The sequence below is a fragment of the Gossypium hirsutum genome, chromosome A12, assembly GCF_007990345.1.
Source record: "Gossypium hirsutum isolate 1008001.06 chromosome A12, Gossypium_hirsutum_v2.1, whole genome shotgun sequence".
NCBI classification, from domain to species: Eukaryota; Viridiplantae; Streptophyta; class Magnoliopsida; order Malvales; family Malvaceae; genus Gossypium; species Gossypium hirsutum.
The window spans coordinates 43799244-43820451 of NC_053435.1; the positions used below are offsets into that span (position 1 = coordinate 43799244).

Consider the following 21208-nt stretch of genomic DNA (forward strand, 5'->3'; position numbering starts at 1 on the left):
TTATGACCATGTTGTGAATGGTACAAGTACTTACATGAAATTCATAAAATGCGTGCTCAATTTATGTTGTATGATTTGTAAGGAATAAATTGAGTAAGCTATGTTTATGATCATGTTGAAAGGGTACAGGTATGTACTAAAAATTCATGAGTGATGAGCTCTTTGTATATTGGACTTTTGGTAAGAATGTAAATAAGTAAGTCATACCTATGAGAATGACTTTGTGACGACCTTGTAAATATTAGGTCAATACCTATGGTGTATAATTATGTGGTAAATTTGATGGATGATTATGTGTGAGGCTTTTAGGTTGAATTAAATTGGGACATGATATGTTTATCCCTTCACCTTGTGGCCTAATGAATATGAAAAGAGAAATTGATTGGCATAAAAGCCTATTTAAAGATAATTATGAAAAGGTAAAATTAGCGTTGAAACAATTTTGGACAGTAGCAGCAGTCCGAATTTGAAAATCCACCAAAAATTGTGGAAATCGAATTAGGGCTGAATAAAATATGAAATTAGAGCTTATTGAGTCTAGTTTCATATAGAAGAAATGTTGTAAGCAAAAGAAGTTCATATTATGAGATATTTGAATTGTTGTGAGACTGAGTCAAAATGATTTTAAAATCCCCTCTTCCGACTTGGGAAAATCATTAAAAATTGTAAAACAATAATTATGGGTTATAATTTATATTATTAGAATCCTTAATAAGTATATTTTGAAAATAAACAAAAGGGAACATCATTTGAATCCTGTATGAGGAGATAATTAATTTTTACTGAAGAGGGGTCGGAACTATCAGACAACAAAATAGGGGTTGACTTTAAAGAATAAACTGTACTTATTGGATAAACCAAAAATTCTGAAATTTTTATTGTAAAAATATATGTGAATCTAGTTTCTGGAAAAATTAGCGGATCTTAATTGGGAGTTTCATAGATCCTGATATAAATAATTTAGTGACTGTAACTAGAGAAAATAACTTGACTTGAACATAAGCAAAAGCTCAAATATTGTGGTATTGCCTTGAGAAGCAAGTTGATAAATTGCTTATTAATTTCATAAGGTCTTACTAAGTTATAAAGCTTACTCCCTTGCTTTCCTTTTCTTTAGTGTTAACAGGTTAACTCGGGGTTGGAGATTTGTCGGAGGCAGCACCACACTATCAAACCATCACCTTTAGAATATTGATATATATATGTTAAGCGCCTTCAAGTGAATGGCATGTATAGCGACTTGGTTTTTTATTTTTATTTTTTTTATATGTATTAACATGACTAGCCAAATGTATTGGCCTATATTGAGTTATTTGTATATGGCCATGAAGGGTGGCTCATATTGATTATGGTTTGTGAACCTATCTGTCTATGCTATGTTCTAATGCTTGTGATGTGATTATGCTTGTTGGTCATATATGGTTGGTGTTATGAAATATGTTCATGATGAATGTTTTATGACCAATCTAAATGGTCATGGCCATGAATTAAATGTGTAATATAGAAATAAAGATGTGAAGGATTAAGGGTAACTTAAAGGCTTGGAAAATAGCCTAAGTGTTGGCCACACGGGCTGAGACACGACCGTGTGTCTCAACCATGTGGGGGACACGGCCTTAGCACACGAATGTGTGGCTTGGCTGTGTAGTTCAAATTATTCACCGATGTCATAAACAGAGAGTTACACGGCCTAAGGACATGGGCGTGTCAAAGACACACGGGCGTACCCTTGTGTCCACACGGGCGTTGACCTTGTTTCGTGAGAATAATTTTTTAAGTTTTTCCCAAAACTTTCCAAAGTTCTCGGTTTAGCTCCAGACCTCTCCCAATGTATGTTTTGGGCTTCGTAGACCCAAATAAGGGATGATATGCTTGCGTATAATTAATTTTTATTTTAATGAAATTTTATGGCGCGATTTTACATGATTGTTTGTGTTTAAGTCCAGTAATGCCTTGTACCTTGTCCCGACGTAGGACACGAGTAAGGGGTGTTACAGGATCAGTTGTGGAAGATATTCGCACTATAGAATTTTTTAGACGTGTTTTCTAAGGAATTGTTGAGGTTACCACCAAATAAGGAGGTTGAGTTCAAAATTAAGTTTTGCCGAGACAGCTTCACTATCCATCGCTTCTTACAGTATGACACCAAAGGAGTTTAAAGAGTTAAAATTGTAGCTTCAGGAACTTCTGGATAGGGGGTTTATTCGACCTACTATGTCTCCATGAGGAGCACTAATTCTTTTTATAATAAAAAAAAGACAGTTCTATGAGGATGTGTGTGGATTACCGCCAATTGAACAAATTAACGTTAAAGAATAAGTACCCACTTTCGAGGATTGATTATCTGTTTGATCAGTTTCATAAGGCGTCAATGTTTTCGAAGATTGATTTTCATTCTAGATATCATTAGTTGAAGGTAAATGAGACTGATGTGCATAAGACTACCTTTAGGACTCGTTGTGGGCATTATGTGTGATATCCCAAATTACGGCCTAATCAGAATAGTGGTTTCGAGACCACAAATCCAAGATAGAAATAATTATTTCATAATTATTTTGAGGTCTATGATATGATTGCATGATTGTGTGAAACTTTCGTGAAGAAATTCTATGCATAAAGTGCTTAATTTGAAATTTGGGACTAAATTGAATAAGTTGCAAAACTTGCATTCTAGAAGTTTCTAGTATGAAATTACTTTGAAATATTAATTAGGAGGTCTTAAATATCAATTTGACCAATTTCTAAGTTTATGGACAAAAATTTGGACATGGATGAAATTTTTGGAAAGTTTAGTAGTAAAGGCATTTTGGTCATTTAGTTATTAAAATGAATTAAAAACAAAATTAAAAGCCAATTTTTGTCCATCTTCTTCATTAGGCCAAAATTTCAAGGGTTCTCCATAGCTAGGGTTTGTTTCAAGCTTCCAAGCTCCATAGTAAGTGATTCCAAGCCCCGTTTTTAATGTTCTTTACGTTTTTGGAGTCCCGGTAACTTGATTTAGCTTATGCTAGCAATAATTCAACCTAGGGTTCGTATTTGGAAAAATACCCATAGGTGAAATTTGTGTATTTTGGTGTTTTATGATAGAATTTGAGGTTTTAAATTATGTTAGACAACTTGTGCTACTCGGTTTTGAGTGAAAACGAGTAAAAGGGCTTAATCGGTAAAAATACTAATGGTCATAAGTACATGTTAGAGTGAGAATTTGATGTTTCCATAGAAGGGAAAAATGATCAGCATGTCATATAACATAAGAAAATAGGATGAAGTTTAATTTACAAGCCTTGGGGCAAAAGTGCAAATATGTGAAATTTAAGGGCAAAAATATAATTTTGCCAAAGTTTGGTCAAGGACTGTTTTAATAAATGTGAGTATTAAATAAGCTATTTTTTTATTATAGATCAAGAAGAACAAAATCCGGAGTTAGACCGGGGAAAGAAAAAGATAGTGGACTAAATCGATATAGTTGATCGTATTTTGTTTCGAGGTAAGTTTGCGGTAAATAAATGCAATATTCTATTATTTTATGTTAATTTTGTTAATTTCCAGCATGTGTATATTTATTTTATGAAATTATTCAAAGAAGACTCAAGCATGAATTGACGGAGAAGTAATTTCAGAAAGTCCCGGTTGAACCTTAGGAACGTGTCGGATACAAATGTCATGACATTAGGGTTCAAGGATACCATGAAAGACCATGCAAAGACATGGCAATTGGAAAGGTTTCTAAGGCAAGGATATCATGTAAGACCATGTCAAGACATGGCATTGATAAGTTACTATAAGGCAAAGGTCCCATGTAAGACCATGCCAAGGCATGGCATTGGTGAGTTCATAAGGCAAGGATACCATGTAAGACCATGTCAAGACATGGCAGTGGTAAGTTTCAAAAGGATACCACGTAAGACCATGACAAGCCATGGAAATGGTAAGGTACCAGTGTATCCTTAGTATTCCAAGTGGTTCAACGGGAAAATTTAAAGAGAATATCAAGGTAAGGTAAGGTAAGATGAGTTATACTAAAAAGGTAAGACAAGTTCATGCTAGAAGAGCAAAGGTAATTACATAATGTTCATGTATGCTTGATAAGGAAAAAGGTAAGTAAAATGTATTAATAAATTTGATTAAGTAAGTAAGTATTTAAGGAAGTGAGTAAGTGAAGAAGTTTAAAATATGTCTATGACAATTAATGAAGTTACATTAAGTATGCCAAGTAGTAAGATAATTCTTATGAATGTTGTTATTTATTTGCATGCAAACTTACTAAGCTTAATGCTTACCCCTTTTATTTTCCTTCTTTTTATAGTTTTGTCAAGCTAACTCGGGGATCGTAAAGTACGTCAGAGGTCCGGGCACACTATCACGAGGATTATTTTGGTATAGCTAGATGTTTCATTTTGAGTATGACATGTATAACATCATAGCCATTTTGTGTGTATGATCTTATGATATGGCTGATGAATGGTATGTAAATGCTTGATAATGATTAGTTGTTGGAATGGCCAATCAAAGACATGTTTGGTGTTATGTATGCCTAAATGTTAGTTATTCCATGGAAATCATGAAAAAGGTGAAATTAGCTTTAAAACAATATTGATAATGTTCATGGAATAAAACTAATTATTATGAAGTATATACATGTATAATAACACATAAAAATATTACATAAAATAGTGTACAATCATATGGAAATTCAAGTACCCCAAATTACAACAAATAATTAACGAACAATACAAATAACACAATTAACATGTACATTAGAAATAATATAAATGACCAGAAAGAAAAAGAATAAACCTATCAACAAAGTAATTCAACATGTACAGGCAAATAAAAATCTAATTTAAAATTATAACACAAATCTTGCAAATTACTTAATGGAAATCAAAACAAACTAAAAAGGACAAATAGCATAAATAAATAAACTATGAAAAAAAAAGAAATAAAGACTCATATGTGACGCATTTAATTTCACAAGAACCATATTTGAAATTATTCCCAATCTTAAAACATTGTATGGAAATAAGGATTAGAATGCCAAAATATACAAATCTGATGAACAATTTAAAAAACAGAGAATAACGCAATTTAGGCGCAAAAGGGGAGCAGATCTTGATACAGCGCAAAGAGGAGGGACCTGCTGCGTAAAAATACCATTCCAGGTGCAAAGGAACAGAATAGGTGAATCAGGGGAAAATTGAAAGCTCGCGCAAAGGAAAAGGATCAGACGCGCAATTTTCCCCATTGCCCCAATCAGGCGCATACCCGGCCTATCAAAACGGGCTGACGCGCGAGTCATTGTGCTAGGAAATGGCGCCGTAATGAAGAAAACCCTTTGGCCTTCATTTACCCTTTTATTTTCCAGAACCAAGACACTTTCATTCATTTTTTAAATTAGAACACATTTTTTGCTAAGGTTTTTCCACAGACGGCTGAATCACCATCAGATCTGGTGTCCAGCAGCACGCGAAACCACTCCCGACTCCTGCCGTAAATACTCGACCACCTATTGAAGAGCTTGGTGAGTATTTTCCCTTCCTTCTTCCTTGTTTGAATGAAGTTTTCAGATCTCAAGTTATCTTTCTTTATTTTTTTTTAAAATGAAAATAGATTTGTAAAATAAATTGAGTTCCACTATTATGTGACCTCTTGCTCTTATATTTGCATGGCAAACTTAGAGCTTTCCTTGGCCTTGAGTTATATAAAAAATGATCAAACACATAGGGAAATAAAGAGAAGATAAAAAAACAAAAGAAATCGAAAGAGAAAAAAAATGAGATCACCTCTATTGATTCTAAATCGCTTTTCTCTCTTCTATGCGTGTATAATGTATGTGTAAAGTATATTCTGTGTAAAAAATCTGGAGTACAGAATGAGGCTCTTTATAGCCTAGATTTACAGAATAATAATATATATAAAAAAAATGAAATTCTATTTTCATTGCTGTCAATTCTGTTATCCTTCTTCTCGTATATTCTAATGCAGGGATGGAGCAACGGCTATACAGAAAAAATTTACTCGTGAAAGCCGTGATTGCAGCACTGGTGTGTTCCAGAAACCTCTAGTGCTTTTAGCTACTGAGATTCCCCTTTTGGGGTTCTTTCAAGTTTGGGCCTTTTTGCAAATTGGGCTCATTGGTTTTTGGGCCTTTGTATATGTTTGGGCTATTTGTTAGTGTTTATTTAAGGTTGTAAATGGACTATTGGGACTTTATTTAAGTTTATTTGACTAGCTATTGAATATATAAAGACTCGGGCAAAATTGGTTGACTACAGCTGCCCCTCTTTGTTCATTGGCGTGCAACGGGAATAGAGCAGAGATTTCAAAAGAACCGATTTTGCTTGGTCTTATTGAATTTTGGCTTTTTGGCTTTTTGGTGCTTCTCTTTTCCAAACACCTTTAGGAAGATGAGATTAAATCTGTTCTATTGTCGATACATGGAAATAAAATTCCATTTTCAATCTGCTCCACTGCAAGTTCAGGGAAATAAAATCTTCAATTCTCAATCTGCTTCCTTGTTATCTCAGGAAGATAAGACTCATTCTTCAACCTGCTCTTTTGCTACCTCAGAGAGATAAGGCTTGGTAATAAAATCTACTCCATTGCCAATACATGGAGATAAGATTCACCATCTGTGAAGATCTGCTCCACTGCAACTTCAGGGAGATAAAATCTTCAATTCTCAGTCTGCTTCCTTGCTACCTCAGGAAGATAAGACTCATTCTTCATCCTGCTCTCTTGCTATCTCAGAGAGATAAGGTTTGATGGTAACATCTGCTCCATTGCTGATACATGGAGATAAGATTCACCATCATAAAGATCTACTCCGCTGCAACTTCAGGGAGATAATATCCTCAATTCTCAGTCTGCTTCCTTGCTACCTCAGAAAGATAAGACTCATTCTTTAACCTATTCTCTTGCTACCTCAGAGAGACAAGGCTTGGTGGTGAAATCTGCTCCATTGCCGATACATGGAGATAAATTTCACCATCTGCGAAGATCTACTCCGCTGCAACTTCAAGGAGTTAAGATCTTCAATCTTTACCAATGTTGCTACATTGCCCTCCAGGGGACCTATCCTGTAGACTCCATTTTAATATGCACATGCTTATGCCAAATAATTAGGATGCTATGATCAAAATGACCCAGTGCACCTAACTAAATGTGTTATGAAAAAAATGAGTATGATTCCATTTTAAAAAATTAGGGTATCGTCACTCGTTGCTCATTAATATGCTGTTACTGACGCATTTGCTCAACCATCTTCTTGAAGGAGTATCCCAAAGAAACAACCTATCTCGTCTGGCGAACTTGCCCCATTGTAATTCCAATGTTCCTTCTACTACTGCTTTTGAGACAAAACATTAATCTGCTACCTCACTTCTCAGGTGTTATAGCCAAATGTGCATTTCTGCTCTCTGTATGAATGTCATTTCCTTTTTTCGAGAATAAAATTGTATCATCAATACTATATCCTACCTATTTGCTTCATTATCATTTGGACAGAAATCTCAAAGAGGCGGTTTATCCCAAATATATCCTTGAACTTGAGCATATTCCAAACAATTATCTCACTTCAGATTCTTGCATGATCTAGAAACTCCTAGAGTAATATGCAAAACTTCTATTGTGAAAACATCACTAATTCATTCATCATTATGTCAATGCAACATACTTGCAATCAAATCATGATAATGAACAAGAGTGGAAATTAATCTTGAATTAAAAGTAAATTATCAAAAGAACAACAATGGCCATTAATTTGGGAATGTATATCTTGAAAAAGAAAGGATAAAGATAACCAATTTACTGAAAGCGAAGACTAGGTACCCATGTTATCGCAACCCGAGCTTCTCTATACAAACTTCTTGAAGACTGATTCAAACTCAACATGTGTTTAAGAGATCAGAAGGACTTTGTCAATGCCCCAAGATGCAACATATCCCTTTCATGGTTAATTCAAGTATACCAAGATCACCGCCCCCTCAATTTGAATCCATATTTGAGCCGCCATTTTCGGGTTTTCAACTCAAATCCCCTTTGGTCACAAGGCGCCCTTTACGGGTTTCCACCTTGGCCTCTCCTTTCTCTCTTTTTTTTTTATTATTGAGTCTCAAAGTGCCCTTTGCGGGTTTTCACCTTAGCCCTTTCTATTTTTATTTGGTCCTAAAGCGCTCGTTGCGGGTTTTCACTTTAGCCCTTTTTTTTTTTTCTGAAAGCCCCAAAGCGCCCTTTGCGGGTTTTCACTTTGGCTTCCCTCTCTTGTCAAGTGTAGTACTTTTTGACTGCATCCGAGTTCACTGGATTAGATAAATTTCTTCCATCCATTTTGGCCAGTATTAACGCACCAACAGAGAAAGCTTTCTTCACCACATAGGGTCCCTCCCAATTCGGCATCCATTTACCTCTGAAATCTTTTTGTATGGGAAGAATCTTCTTCAAAACCAAATCTCCCTCATGAAACTTTCTTGGGCAAACCTTTTTGTCATAAGCCCGTATCATTCTTTTTTGATACATCTGTCCACGCTAAATAGCCTTTAGCCTTTTTTCCTCATCAAGTTCAACTGATCATAACGAGACTGTATCCATTCTGCTTTATCTAATTTCAATTCTGCCAAAACTCGAAGAGAAGGTATCTCCACTTCAATAGGTAGAACTGTTTCCATTCCATAGACCAATGAGAACGGTGTTGCCCTAGTAGAAGTTCGGACAGATGTTCGATAAGCATAAAGAGCAAATGGCAACTTTTCATGCCAATCTTTGTAAGTTTCAGTCATTTCCCCACAATCTTCTTGATATTTTTGTTAGCTGCTTCCACTGCCCCATTCATCTTCGGACGATATGGTGACGAGTTATGATGTCTGATTTTAAACTGGCTACAGATCTCTACTATTGTACTATTGTTCAAATTCAGTGCATTATCAGATATGATTTTCTCAGGCATTCCGTATCGACATATAATTTCCTTCTTTAAGAATCTACTGACTACTAATTTAGTTACATTGGTGTACGAAGCAGCTTCCACCCACTTGGTAAAATAATCAATGACCACAAAAATGAAATGATGCCCATTTGAAGCCTTAGGTGAAATTGGCCCTATGACATCCATGCCCCACATGGAAAATGGCCATGGAGAAGTCATAACATGCAAGGGCGAACGAGGTACATGAATTTTATCACCATAAATTTGACATTTGTGACATTTCTTAGCATAATTGATGCAGTCCCCTTCCATGGTAGACCAATAATATCCAAACCGAATAATTTGTCTGGCCATTGTGAACCCATTGGCGTGCGTTCCACAAACCCCTTCGTGCACTTCCTCCAAAATTTTCTTGGACTCCACGACATCTACGCATCTCAAAAGAACTTGATCTTTCCTTCTTTTGTATAAGATCTCTCCATCTAAAACATAATCGCAAGCGAGCCTTCTCAACGTTCTTTTTTCATTCTCTGTGGCTTAATCTGGATACTCGCGATTTCTCACGTACCGCAATATATCCTGATACCAAGGATGATCATCTCTTTCTTCTTCCTCTATATTATAACAATAAGATGGGCCATCATAAATACTCATCTGAATAGGCTTCACATCCTCTTGTTGGCTTACTTTGATCATGGAAGCCAAAGTAGCCAAAGCATCTGCCATCTGGTTTTCTTCGCGCGGTAGATAATTGAAAGTAATATCATCAAACTCCTCAACTAACCCCAACACCAACCTTCTATAATTGATTAGCTTAGAATCTCTTGTTTCCCATTCACCTCGAAGTTGATAAATTACCAATACAGAATCTCCATATACTTCCAACAATTTAATCTTGCGTTCTATAGCTGCTCTGAGCCCCATGATACATGCTTCATATTCTGCCATATTATTTGTACAATCAAAATCCAATTTACATGTGAATGGATAATGATCTCCATCTGGGGATACCAGAACTGCTCCAACTCCATTACCCACAGCATTTGAGGCTCCGTCAAAATTCAATTTCCAAAAGTGCCTTTTTGTATTGCCTTTTTCAGCAGCTGCTACATACACTATCTCTTTGTTGGGGAAGTTAAAATTGAAGGGCTCATAATCTTCTTGGACTCGGCTGGCCAGAAAATCTGCTATTGCACTTCCCTTTATCGCTTTTTGACTCGTGTAAATTATGTCAAATTCAGAAAGCAAAACTTGCCACCTAGCCATCCTTCCGTTCAAAGCATTTGACTCCATCATATACTTTAAAGGATCCAGTTTTGAAATTAGCCAGGTTGTATGATACAACATATATTGCCTCAATCTTCGTGCTGTCCAAACCAAAGCGCAACACAATTTTTCAATTGGCGAATATCTCAACTCACACTCAGTGAATTTCTTACTGAGGTAATATATCACCTTTTCCTTTCTTCTCGATTCATCATGTTGACCAAGCACACAACCCATTGAATTACTAAACACGGTCAAATACAATATTAATGGCCTATTTGAACTTGGGGGTGATAACACTAGAGGACTTGACAAATATTGTTTAACTTTATAAAAAGCCTTTTGACATTCATCATCCCATTCCCCAGGGTTATGCTTTTTAAGAAGACGGAATATAGGGTCACACTTCTCCGTTAATTGAGAAATAAACCGCGTAATGTAATTTAATCTTCCAAGGAAACTCCGAACTTCTTTTTGAGTACGTGGCGGAGACAACTCCTGTATAGCCCGGACCTTGTCTGAATCAATCTCAATTCCCTTCTCACTGACCACAAAGCCCAATAGCTTTCCAGATCTAGCCCCGAAAGTACACTTTGTTGGATTAAGCTTTAATTGAAATTTCCTCAATCTCATGAACAACTTTCTCAACACTTAGATGTGCTCCTCTTCAGTTCGAGATTTGGTTATCATATTGTCAACATACACTTCAATTTCTTTGTGCATCATATCATGAAATAAAGTCACCATGGCTCTCTGATACGTCGCTCCAGCATTCTTCAACCCAAATGGCATCACCTTGTAACAGAATGTGCCCCACAAGGTTATAAAAGTAGTCTTTCCCATGTCCTCAGGATACATCTTGATCTGATTATACCCTGAGAAACCATCCATAAAGGAAAATAATGAGTAACCAGCCGTGTTATCCACTAATGTATCAATGTGAGGCAATGGGAAATTGTCCTTTGGGCTCGCCTTATTTAGATCTCTATAATCCACACACATTCGCATCTTGCTATCTTTCTTAGGAACTGGCACTACATTAGCTACCCATTCTAAGTACTTGATCACCTGAAGGAATCCCGCATCAAACTACTTTTTAACTTCTTCCTTGATCTTTAAGACAATATCTGGCCTCATTCGTCGAAGTTTCTGTTACACTGGCTTGCAATCTTCTCTTATTGGAAGGCAATCTACTGCAATATCAGGACTTAAACAAGGCATATCCTGGTATGACCATGCAAAAACATCTTTGAATTCTTGAAGTAACCCAACAAGGTCTCGCTTTGTTTCTTCAGTTATGCACGTTCCAATTTTTACAACTTTCCCCTCTTCCAAAGTCACCATGTCTACGGTTTCTTTGTGAGGAAAAATTTGCTTTTCCTCTTGTTCTACCATCCTTAACAAATCTGGAGATAAATCACAGTCTCTGTCATCTTCAAAGTCCTAAGATCCCTTTAAACACATGTCTCACTCAAATAGTGATTCTGAGTCAGTAACAGCGTCGCTCATGACATTGATATCTAGGGACCTATTAAAGGTACAGAAATATACAAAGAATGAATGAATTTGGTAATTATTGCTCTATATGATATGTTTATGAACAAGAGAATAATTGAAGAAATAATCAAGATAATTACTTAGAGAGAAAGAATTAACGCAATTGCTTGTGAAACGAACAACATTTACTCAAAATGATAGCAAAAAATGTACTTCATTGAAATAATGATGTTTGAACATGAGCCTATTTCACAAAGAAATCTTTATTGTTTCTAGGCTTAAAACAACAAGTTTGTTTCAAACATTACTCTAAGTAAGCTCCAAAAACTACAGGAAGATCTTCTGCAGTCTAATTGTTTAGAACACTCCTAGGCTCATATGGACGAATATTTGACGAAATCCCTTCTTCAATTGTCTCTTCAAATATGGCATTAATGTTCACATCTCCTAATGCTTCTTCCATGCTTTCTTTCTCCAGCACCCCTTGTTCGGGATAAATAATACCTCCTGATACAAACGACTTGGAGATATGAGGAATTATCATGGGCTCCCACTTGATTTCCCTACCATTCATTCGAGCTCTTCTTCTTTCTTGTCTTCTTTCTAGTTCCTTTTTCCTTTGCTTCGCATCTGGCTTGAACCCCAATCCAAAGCGATCCTTTTTGTCTTTCAACATTGGTATTGTAATTCTTCCTTGAAGGCATCTTCCAAGCCCCTTTCCTGCCATAGCTCCTCGGCCTACCGTCAACTGCAAACCCATCATCATAGTTTTGGACATTTTTGGTTCCAGAATTCTACTTCCCTCAGTAATAAATGTTGCATTCACAAACTCCAAAGACCGGAAGGAACACTCAATAGCTTCCTCATCTGTTTCTACATATGGCGCATCACTGCTTACGGCAGCAATAATATCTAGTTCAGCGTTTATCGTTACCAACTGCCCTTCTGTTACCAGCTTCAGCTTTTGATGTAACGATGAAGGTACTGCCCCTGCAGAATGTATCCAAGGCCTTCACAACAGGCAGTTGTAAAAGGGCTTAATATCCATTACTAGAAAATCTACATCATACGTGGTTGGTCCAATCAACAAGGGTACCTCAATTCTCCCCATGACTCTCCTCTCTGTGCCATCAAATGCTCGTACTATGTTCTGACATCCTTTCATATGAGAACTATCCACAGGTAACTTGTTCAGTGTGGACAAAGGTAATACATTCAATGCGGAACCATTATCTACCAATACCCCTGGCAGCGTATACCCTTTACACCTGGTAGTTATGTGCAAAGCTTTAGTAGATCCCATCCCTCCTAGCGGAATCTCGTCATCATTGAAAAAGATAAAGTTGTCTGCACTTATGTTGTTAACCAACCGATTCAGCTTGCTGACAGAAATATCGTTGGTTACATATGTCTCATTTAGCACCTTCATCAATGCACTCTAATGCACTTCTGAACTCAGGAGTAGAGCCAATATAGATATGCAGGCCGGCTGTTTATGCAACTGTTCCACTACACTGTACTCGCTATGTTTCAGAAATTTTAAAAATTCTTTAGCTTCTTCTTCTTTCACTGGTTCATTAACAGGTACATCAAGTTCGACTGCTTTTCCTTTCTTTTGCTCAACCAGCATCTCTCTTTCTTTCACCAATTCTGTTCGGGTATCATATCGCATTCCACTGTGTGTGTGAGACCCTACATTTTGATCTTCCTTTGACGGGCTAGCTGAATTCTCTTTTCTCGGAATAGTCACATTACATTCATAGTTCCAAGGGACCTACTTATTATCCTTGTAAGAAAAAACTACGGGCTTCTGAATTATAATCTTCGGCGCCATTTGAACTCCTGCTTCATTTTTAGGACGTGGGATAATAACCACAGGATAATTGACTTTTGGACTTGATGTGGACTCTGACGCACATATATATTCCTCCTTATTGATCTCCTCATAAAACTCTATTTCTTTGCTGTCCATTAGGTTCTAAATTACAGCTCTGAATTCTTCACATTCCTGAATTCTATGTCCTTCTTTATGATGGAACTCACAATAATTCTCTATCCCATTATCATTTCCTTCTGTTTTTGAAATAACCAATCCTCTTCTTGCCATCTCCTTCTAAACTCATCTCAAAGGAGTTTTTACTTTCGAAACATCCCTCTTGGTCCTTTTTCCAAATCCTCTATCTATCACATTTATCCCTCTATCCGCATGATTAGGTAGTAGATTTTCAGTACTGGGCGCATTATCAAATTTTACAATACCCATCTGGATAAATCTCTCAACCAGCTTCTTAAAAGTGGTACAATTTTCTATCGAATGACCCACAATTCCTGCGTGATACTCACATTGGGCATTAGCATCATACCATTTAGGGAACGGAGGCTGTATTGGCTTCAAGTAAAAAGGTGCCACCACATGTGCATCGAACAAACTTTGATATAATTCTTTGTATGTCATAGGAATTGGTGTAAATTGAATCTTCTCATTATTCTGTCTGGTCCTTGACTCTTGCCGTGATGAACCCTGACCAGCAGCTGCTGCTTTTGGCTCACTCACAGTGATAGACTTCGAATATCCGATGTTCATATTGTTCACCTCATTCTCTTTCTTCCGTGGCACAGACCTTTTAGCACTTTCTCCCGCGTCTATCCTTCCATTTTTTATGGCATTTTCAATCATTTCTCCTGTCATGACCACATCTGCAAAGCTTTTCGTAGCACTTCCTAGCATATGAGCTATAAACGGGGCCTTTAAAGTATTAATGAAGAGCATCGTGGTTTCTTTTTCTAATAACGGTGGTTGAACCTGAATAGCCATTTCCCTCCACCTCTGTGCATACTGCTTAAAGCTTTCATTTGGCTTCTTCTCTATATTCTGCAGAGTAATTCTATTAGGAATTATATCTATCACATGACTGTATTGCTTCATGAATGCCTATGCTAAGTTTCTCCATGAACTAATTCTGTTTCGATTCAATTGATTGTACCACTTAGCATCTACTCCCACCAAGCTATGTTGGAAGCAATGAATCAGCAATTGATCATTATGAACATATCCTGTCATCCTTCTACAAAACATGGTGATATGAGCTTCAGGACATCTTGTTCCATTATATTTCTCGAATCCTGGCATTCTGAACTTGTATGGCAGTATTAAGTCTAGGACCAAACTTAGATCCTTTGCATCAATCCCAGGGTGTCTATCACTACCCTTCATTGCTCTGACTTTTTCCTCCAGCCATTTGCACCGTTCTTCTAACTGCCTTTGCGATTCTGCCTTTGCTCTTTCCTCTTTTGCAACTTCATCCAAATCAGGGACTATTGGATTATGTGAGTTATTACCAGGATTATAACCTGAACCAACTTGAAAATTCATTAGAACCGAAACCCCAGCTTGAAACTGCTAAGGCCTGATTGTAACAGATGGCTTCTGCAAATTAATTTCTGGTTGTGTCTGCACATGAACAGGAGTGAAGCCAGGAGGATATTGGGGGTCTTCATTACTTTCTCCTATATTATCTATTGGACCTTTTCCCTTATCCATTTTTCCCATCAGCAATTGGGACAACTGACTCATCATCTCTCTTTGGGTCTCCATCATTTGTTCTTTCATCTCTTGCTGCATCTTATCCAGTCGTTCTTGCATCTGTAACTGCATTTGCTCTTACATATCCTTTTGTATTTGCTCTAACCTTTCCAATCTTTTGCCCATTGACTTAGTCTTTTTCCTCGTACCGTAGGGATGCGGATTTGGTGTATTTTGGTTGGTTTCTAGATTATTGAAATAATTTTTAATTAATTAGAATCTTATTATAATCTTTAATGCAAATGATGTAATGCAAATGCATGAATGTAAAGGAGGCATCAATTCTGATTCAATTCCTTTTAGAAAATTTCACCAGAAAATAAAACTCTTTACATAAAACTGAGTTACAAATACGACTTCGCCCTAACACTCAGGCTTTAATTCTCCTAAGTAATGAAGCTAGTTCCTGTCCTCTGTCTGACTCCAGCTCGTACTTCACACTTAATACGTCTGCCTGTACTGCCAAGGACTGCAAATAGTCAGCTACTTCTCGAATTTGCGTTATAGCTTCTCCCATGATGTAGTCCCTGTTTCTCACCTGGTCTTGAGAATGATGAAGCTAATTCTTCCATTGCTCCTCGTTTGCCTCCAAGAACTCAATCCTCATTTCACAACTCTGCAAAGCCGTCTCTAACTCTTCTATTTTCCCTTTCATCTCTTCGATCTTACCTAAGCTTGCTTTCAACTCGGTCACCGAATTACGATTTCGGTATAAACACAGAGATCTCTCAAGTTCCACCATTCTGGCTCTTAGTTCATCCTTCTCATTCTTACTCTCTGACAGCCCTCTTTCCAAAGCTTCGTTCCGAGCTTGAGCCTCCTGGAACCTCTTTTCCCATTGATCTGCCTTAGCCCGTTCTTCTCGAACCTCTTGGCGCCATTGTTCCGAAGTCTTTCCTAACCCAACAGTCCTCATTGATAAACGCAGCTTCTTATAATCTCTTTTCAAACTTTCCAAATCTTCCTCAACTTTACCTTTCCTTTTCTGTAGCTTTTCTGCTTCTGACTTTTGAATCTCCACTTCCAACTTCAAATGCATCTTTTCTTCTTCCAACTACTCAATCTTTTTCCTGAACTCAGAACTCTTCTTCTCAAAATCCTGCTTTATGATTTCCAACTCCGACGGGGTAATTTGTAACCGTTCCTCAGTTGGCCGAGCACTTTCCGAACTTGGTCTAGGAATATTGTCATTGACCCTTTTGCTAAACCATCCATTATATTCGGGTGTTACCATAGAGCCAACAGTCAGCCTTTTCATCCTGTTCATTTGCCTCCAAGCATCAGACAATTCTCGAACCTTCTTCCTGTAATGGTCTCCCTTATATGGAAATTCACACTGAGTCAACCCGTGCGTCATAGGTATGAACTGCCTCGACTTATACTACCTTAATGCAAGTAAAGGAGTATATCCAGTAGCTCTCCAGATTCCTAATAATGGCACCCAATTATAGTCTCCACATTGATACAAGATTTCATCAGGAACCATCCAAAAAGCCCTCCACTCTACATCATCTTTCTTAAGATTTTGGAGAATTTCCATCCATTTCTCTTCCAAAATATCATCTCTCCTTTGCATCGCTATCTCTTCCTTTAACGAGGAATAACCTTCAGAGAAAACTCGATATGATACCTTATCTACTTTCCAAAAATACCCGTGAAACCATACCAATAACAACTAAGTGCAGCCAATAAATCGACCTTTCCCCACCTTTCGGCACATGCTCAAAGATCTAAACGTCTCGGCTAATATTGCAGGTACAGGTGTGACTCCTTTCCCGAGACGATCAAATAAATCAGTTACTACTTCATCAACATGTCTTAAAGCCTTAGGAAAAATCACCAACCCATAGATGCTTAAGGCAAAAATTTTAACCCTTTTCTTTTCATCTGGGTGCGTCAAAATCAGATCTCTCATATTTTCCCAAGGAATACACTTCCTATCCCCCTTCTGTTGAATTCGAGCAGTGACCCAAGATTCACTCATCCCCGAAATATTCACCAACCTCTTCGCAAAAGTTTGACTATTAGTAAGCTTAGCATAAATTTTCCTGGTTTGAGCCATTGGACTCCTCAACAAAGTAGTGTATTCTTCTAAGGTAGGAACCAAATCTACTTCTCCAAATGTGAAACAATTATAAGTAGCATTCCAAAATTGAGCCATACCTCGGACCAAGCGCTTATCCACCTTAACATCAAGCAAGTACGGTATATCACCATAACTCTGGTAGAACAACTGTTTAGTGCCCTCATCCCAACTAGTCCATATATCCTTCAACTCCTACAAATCATTTTGTGTTACAATGATGTGGGTAAAGTTTTGCAACTCTGATGTATATCCTTCTATCAGGCTATCCCCTTTCTCAGTTTGCAACTTCTCTGACCATGCACGGACGGCCGCATTATCCTCAACTTTACTAAGAAATTCATTCTCCATGTTAAAATTTCTAACTTGGCAATCGAATACGAACCAACACCTCTTTTAATATGTAATGTCATGCAAAAAACAATCAAAACAAAGCACAAGTTAGTATCAAATATGCGCAATAAAACACAAGTATACCAACAAAAATAATCAGAACACACAAACGGGTAATAACTAAGGTTCAACACGGCTCTACCTAAGGATAGTTCTTAAGGTTCACAATATGAAGATCGGTTCTAGAGTAAAGATACCCGAACCAGCAGATTTCTCAATCCTCACCCATTATAAGCTTATATAGATCGAGTTTAGTTCAGGGGAATACATTTCCCTATGACCATGCAGAGATGAAAATCTCACAGAATCATAGGTACGGATGTATCCCGGAAGTAATCCACTAGCCCATATGAAGGTGAAAACCTCACGAAAGCATAGTTTCTTACTCCCACTTAATAGTTATAACTACAACGGTCATGCAATGTAATGCCATATTTATTAGACAAGACTCGAAACACAACCATCATACAAGCAAATGCAATTAAAAGAATCATATACTTTTTCAAAACAAATTTTCAATTAAAAGGATAATAAACAATCAGTTTTTATGGCCTGACTTGTAATGCCCCAATTTTCGGGGATTCTGTGAATGTTGGCATAGGTTTAATTATGTTAGTGGGCCTCTAGAAGGCCCAAGCTTAAGATAGAACCCGGCAATTTTAGTTAATTTTTGTTCCATAAGAAAAAGGGGGTAAAATTATGAAATAGAATCTATGTGAAAATGTTTGAAAATGCTATAGGCTAAATTGAAGTGGCCAAATAAATAGGAGTGCAAAATAGGAGGATTTGCATGACAAACCTCCCATTTTACATGAAGTGGCCAGCCATCATGTTGTTGTAGACAATATGAGCACTTGATATCCATAATTCATGGTACAAATTGATAATGGGTTAGGTAAATGTTCCATGATAATGGATTAGGTAAATATTCCATGATAATGGGTTAGGTAAACATTCCATGATAATGGTTTAGGTAAATGTTCCATGATGGACATTTCATGTCTTTTGTATTAAAGAATTAAATGGATGAAATATGAAATTTTATTAAAAGAAAAAGGGGTGAAAAGAACAAAGTTTTGTCCATCTTTGTTCATCATAGTCGAAAGTTAGAGAAGAGAAAGGAGAGGAGAAAGCTCTTGAATGTTTGGTCACTTGGGGAAGAAAATTGAAGGTAAGTTCATGGTAGTTTGCTTCTATCTTGATGTTCATGAGTTCTTCTTGATTCTACCTTAACTCTTGAAGCATATTTTGGTTTTTGGTTGTGTTGTGAGCATTTGGTCATGAATTAAAATGAAGGAAATGGTTGTTGTTTCATGTTCTTTTGATGAAAAATGGAAGATAGGTGAAGTTGAGCCAAACAAATGAACATGCATGTGCCTTAGATGCTAAAGGGGAAAATCGGCTAACATGTTGTGCTTTAAAATGATGAAATAAAGATTATTATTAAGTAAAATCATAGATATGTGATGATTGATTGGTGATATACATGTTTAAATAACATGCATGCAAGTTATGTGTGAAAGAGTGAATTTGGTAATGAATCTGCTTGGGACAGCAGCAGTAACGCGACTTTGGAAAATCACCATAAACTGTGAGAGATGAGTTAGAAGGTGAATAAATTATGTAATTAAATCTTAATGAGTATAGTTTCAAATGAAATAAATGAGAACATATTTTGAATTCTGTACAATGAGAAATTTGATTCGTAATTAAGAGTGGTCAGATTAGTCAAACAGTGAAACATGGGAAACTTTAAGAAAAATTTGGTATTGATTGGACAAACCAAAAATTCTGAAAATTTTATGGATAGAATATATATGAGTCTATTTTCAGGGAAAATTAACGGCACTTGATTTGGAGTTTCGTAGCTCCAGTTTTAAATGATTTAGTGACTGTTGCTCAGGAAGACAACTTGCAGTGAAATTATGATTATGTGGTAAACATTGACAAAAATTTGTTAATGAGTTGCTTATTGATTTCTTATAAGCTTACTATGATCTGTAGGTGTGGTTGGCCGAATATTGTAAGGGGTTAATACGTAGTTTGTATTTGAATAGTTAGATTAATGTGTTAGTAATCCAATTGTAGGCGGTTCGTGTGTGGATCTTGTCAGCATATCGTCGCAAACAGGTGTGTAACTAACACCCCTTATAGACTAGATCGGCACAAGCCGAAAAGTCGAAATGCCGAAAAGTTGGTATTTTGAGATCTTGCGAGTGTGTGAATGCTCATGAGATTAATAGTTTGATGTATATGGTAAATTAAAGTGATAAGACTGCAGAGTGCGCGATTCTGTGCATTTCGATATTTTTGGGCTTAATGGGCCAAAAAGGGGATAATGGGCCAACGGGCCCAAATTGGTAAGAAAACGCGGTAAGTGTTTCCGATCGTACATAAATGGCTATGTTATGTATGAAAACCTTAAGAATAGTTAAATTACTTGAATACCCCTATGTATGCAAAATTACCATTATACCCCTAGGGTTATTTTACACACTGAGTTTCCCCAAACTCACCCCTTTTATTTTCATCCACGCAGGTAATCCCCAACCATAGTGGGCTTGGAGTTGTGAAGGAATTCGGAGTGGCCACCCGTTCTGAAAGTTTGATTTTCTTCTGGTGAACTGGACATCCTTTTATTTACGTTTGAAGTTTTGGGTTTTTAAATGTAATAAGGCCGCTTAATTATTTTTGATGGTTTTAATATGTATTACTAAGATAGGTATTACTTATTTTAAATGTTGAAATTGGATAGCTTTAGGGCGCGTTTTCAAAAACAACAATTGATTTCAAAATAACACGACAACAAGCAAAGCTTCCGCAATGAAAGTATTTTCCAAAATTAATCACTTTTCCTAAAAATGACTAAATCAAATCGGTTTCCTAAAAATATCCATGACGTTAAGGTGTGGCAATGGTGGTATGCATGTCTAGGATTGGATCCGAAGGGAGCTTGGTACTTTAGCAATCCGATGGACTCACCACCTCTTTTCCGGTTTCCTACCTGGTGCACAGCTTCCATTCACTTTAACCTATAATGAAATTATCTTTTAAAACACTAAGTAAGTTTTTCTGGATCAACAATATAAAATATTTTGAACGCTTCGATGTGGCATGTCGGATCCGGTCATAACGTCTGGGCCGGGTTTGGGGTGCTACATGACTCTCTTTGTTTAGTCCCCAGTGGAGTCGCCAAGCTGTCAAAACCCCTTTTTTATTTTGAAAACAATGAGAATCGACTTTAAAAACGAGTGTGGAGTCGCCACCAATCTTTTGACTTAGGTGTGATTGGACCACCTATTAAAATGCTTTATTTAATGAAAAAAATTTAGTTTAGGTAAAAAACGGGTTCGGGAGTCGGTTACGTATGAGGAAGGGTTAGCACCCTCATTACGCCCAAAAACTGGTACCAAATTGATTTGATGCTGTCCTTGAAAATTTTAAAAGAAAAGATTTTCCGAAG

General features: G+C 36.9%; 2 protein-coding genes and 1 long non-coding RNA gene across 3 annotated transcripts; 1 reads left to right on the forward strand and 2 right to left on the reverse strand.

Annotated features, from left to right (window-relative positions):
* Window positions 1-4955: 4955 nt before the first annotated feature.
* On the forward strand, window positions 4956-6274 carry LOC107939628 (uncharacterized). Its single transcript, XR_001695201.2, has 2 exons — window positions 4956-5521; window positions 5986-6274. It is a non-coding gene; the product is annotated as an uncharacterized lncRNA (long non-coding RNA).
* A 9554-nt stretch (window positions 6275-15828) lies between these two features.
* On the reverse strand, window positions 15829-16308 carry LOC107921768 (uncharacterized). Its single transcript, XM_016851604.1, has one exon. It carries the CDS (start codon window positions 16306-16308, stop codon window positions 15829-15831), a length of 480 nt encoding a protein of 159 aa, XP_016707093.1.
* A 15-nt stretch (window positions 16309-16323) lies between these two features.
* On the reverse strand, window positions 16324-17703 carry LOC107921766 (uncharacterized). Its single transcript, XM_016851590.1, has 4 exons — window positions 17569-17703; window positions 16978-17454; window positions 16655-16857; window positions 16324-16573 (listed from the first exon to the last, which is right to left on the reverse strand). Exons 1-4 carry the CDS (start codon window positions 17701-17703, stop codon window positions 16324-16326), a joined length of 1065 nt encoding a protein of 354 aa, XP_016707079.1.
* Window positions 17704-21208: the final 3505 nt, after the last annotated feature.

Bases quoted from the DNA above. Each gene is read 5' to 3' on its own strand.
- LOC107921768 (XM_016851604.1), bottom strand. From the start codon at position 16,308: ATGCATTTGAAGTTGGAAGTGGAGATTCAAAAGTCAGAAGCAGAAAAG.
- LOC107921766 (XM_016851590.1), bottom strand. From the start codon at position 17,703: ATGGAGAATGAATTTCTTAGTAAAGTTGAGGATAATGCGGCCGTCCGT. The intron at 17,455-17,568 runs GTAACACAAAAT...CTTGATGTTAAG, and splicing joins AAAACTTTACCCACATCATT to GTGGATAAGCGCTTGGTCCG. The intron at 16,574-16,654 runs GTAGTATAAGTC...AGACCATTACAG, and splicing joins ACTCCTTTACTTGCATTAAG to GAAGAAGGTTCGAGAATTGT.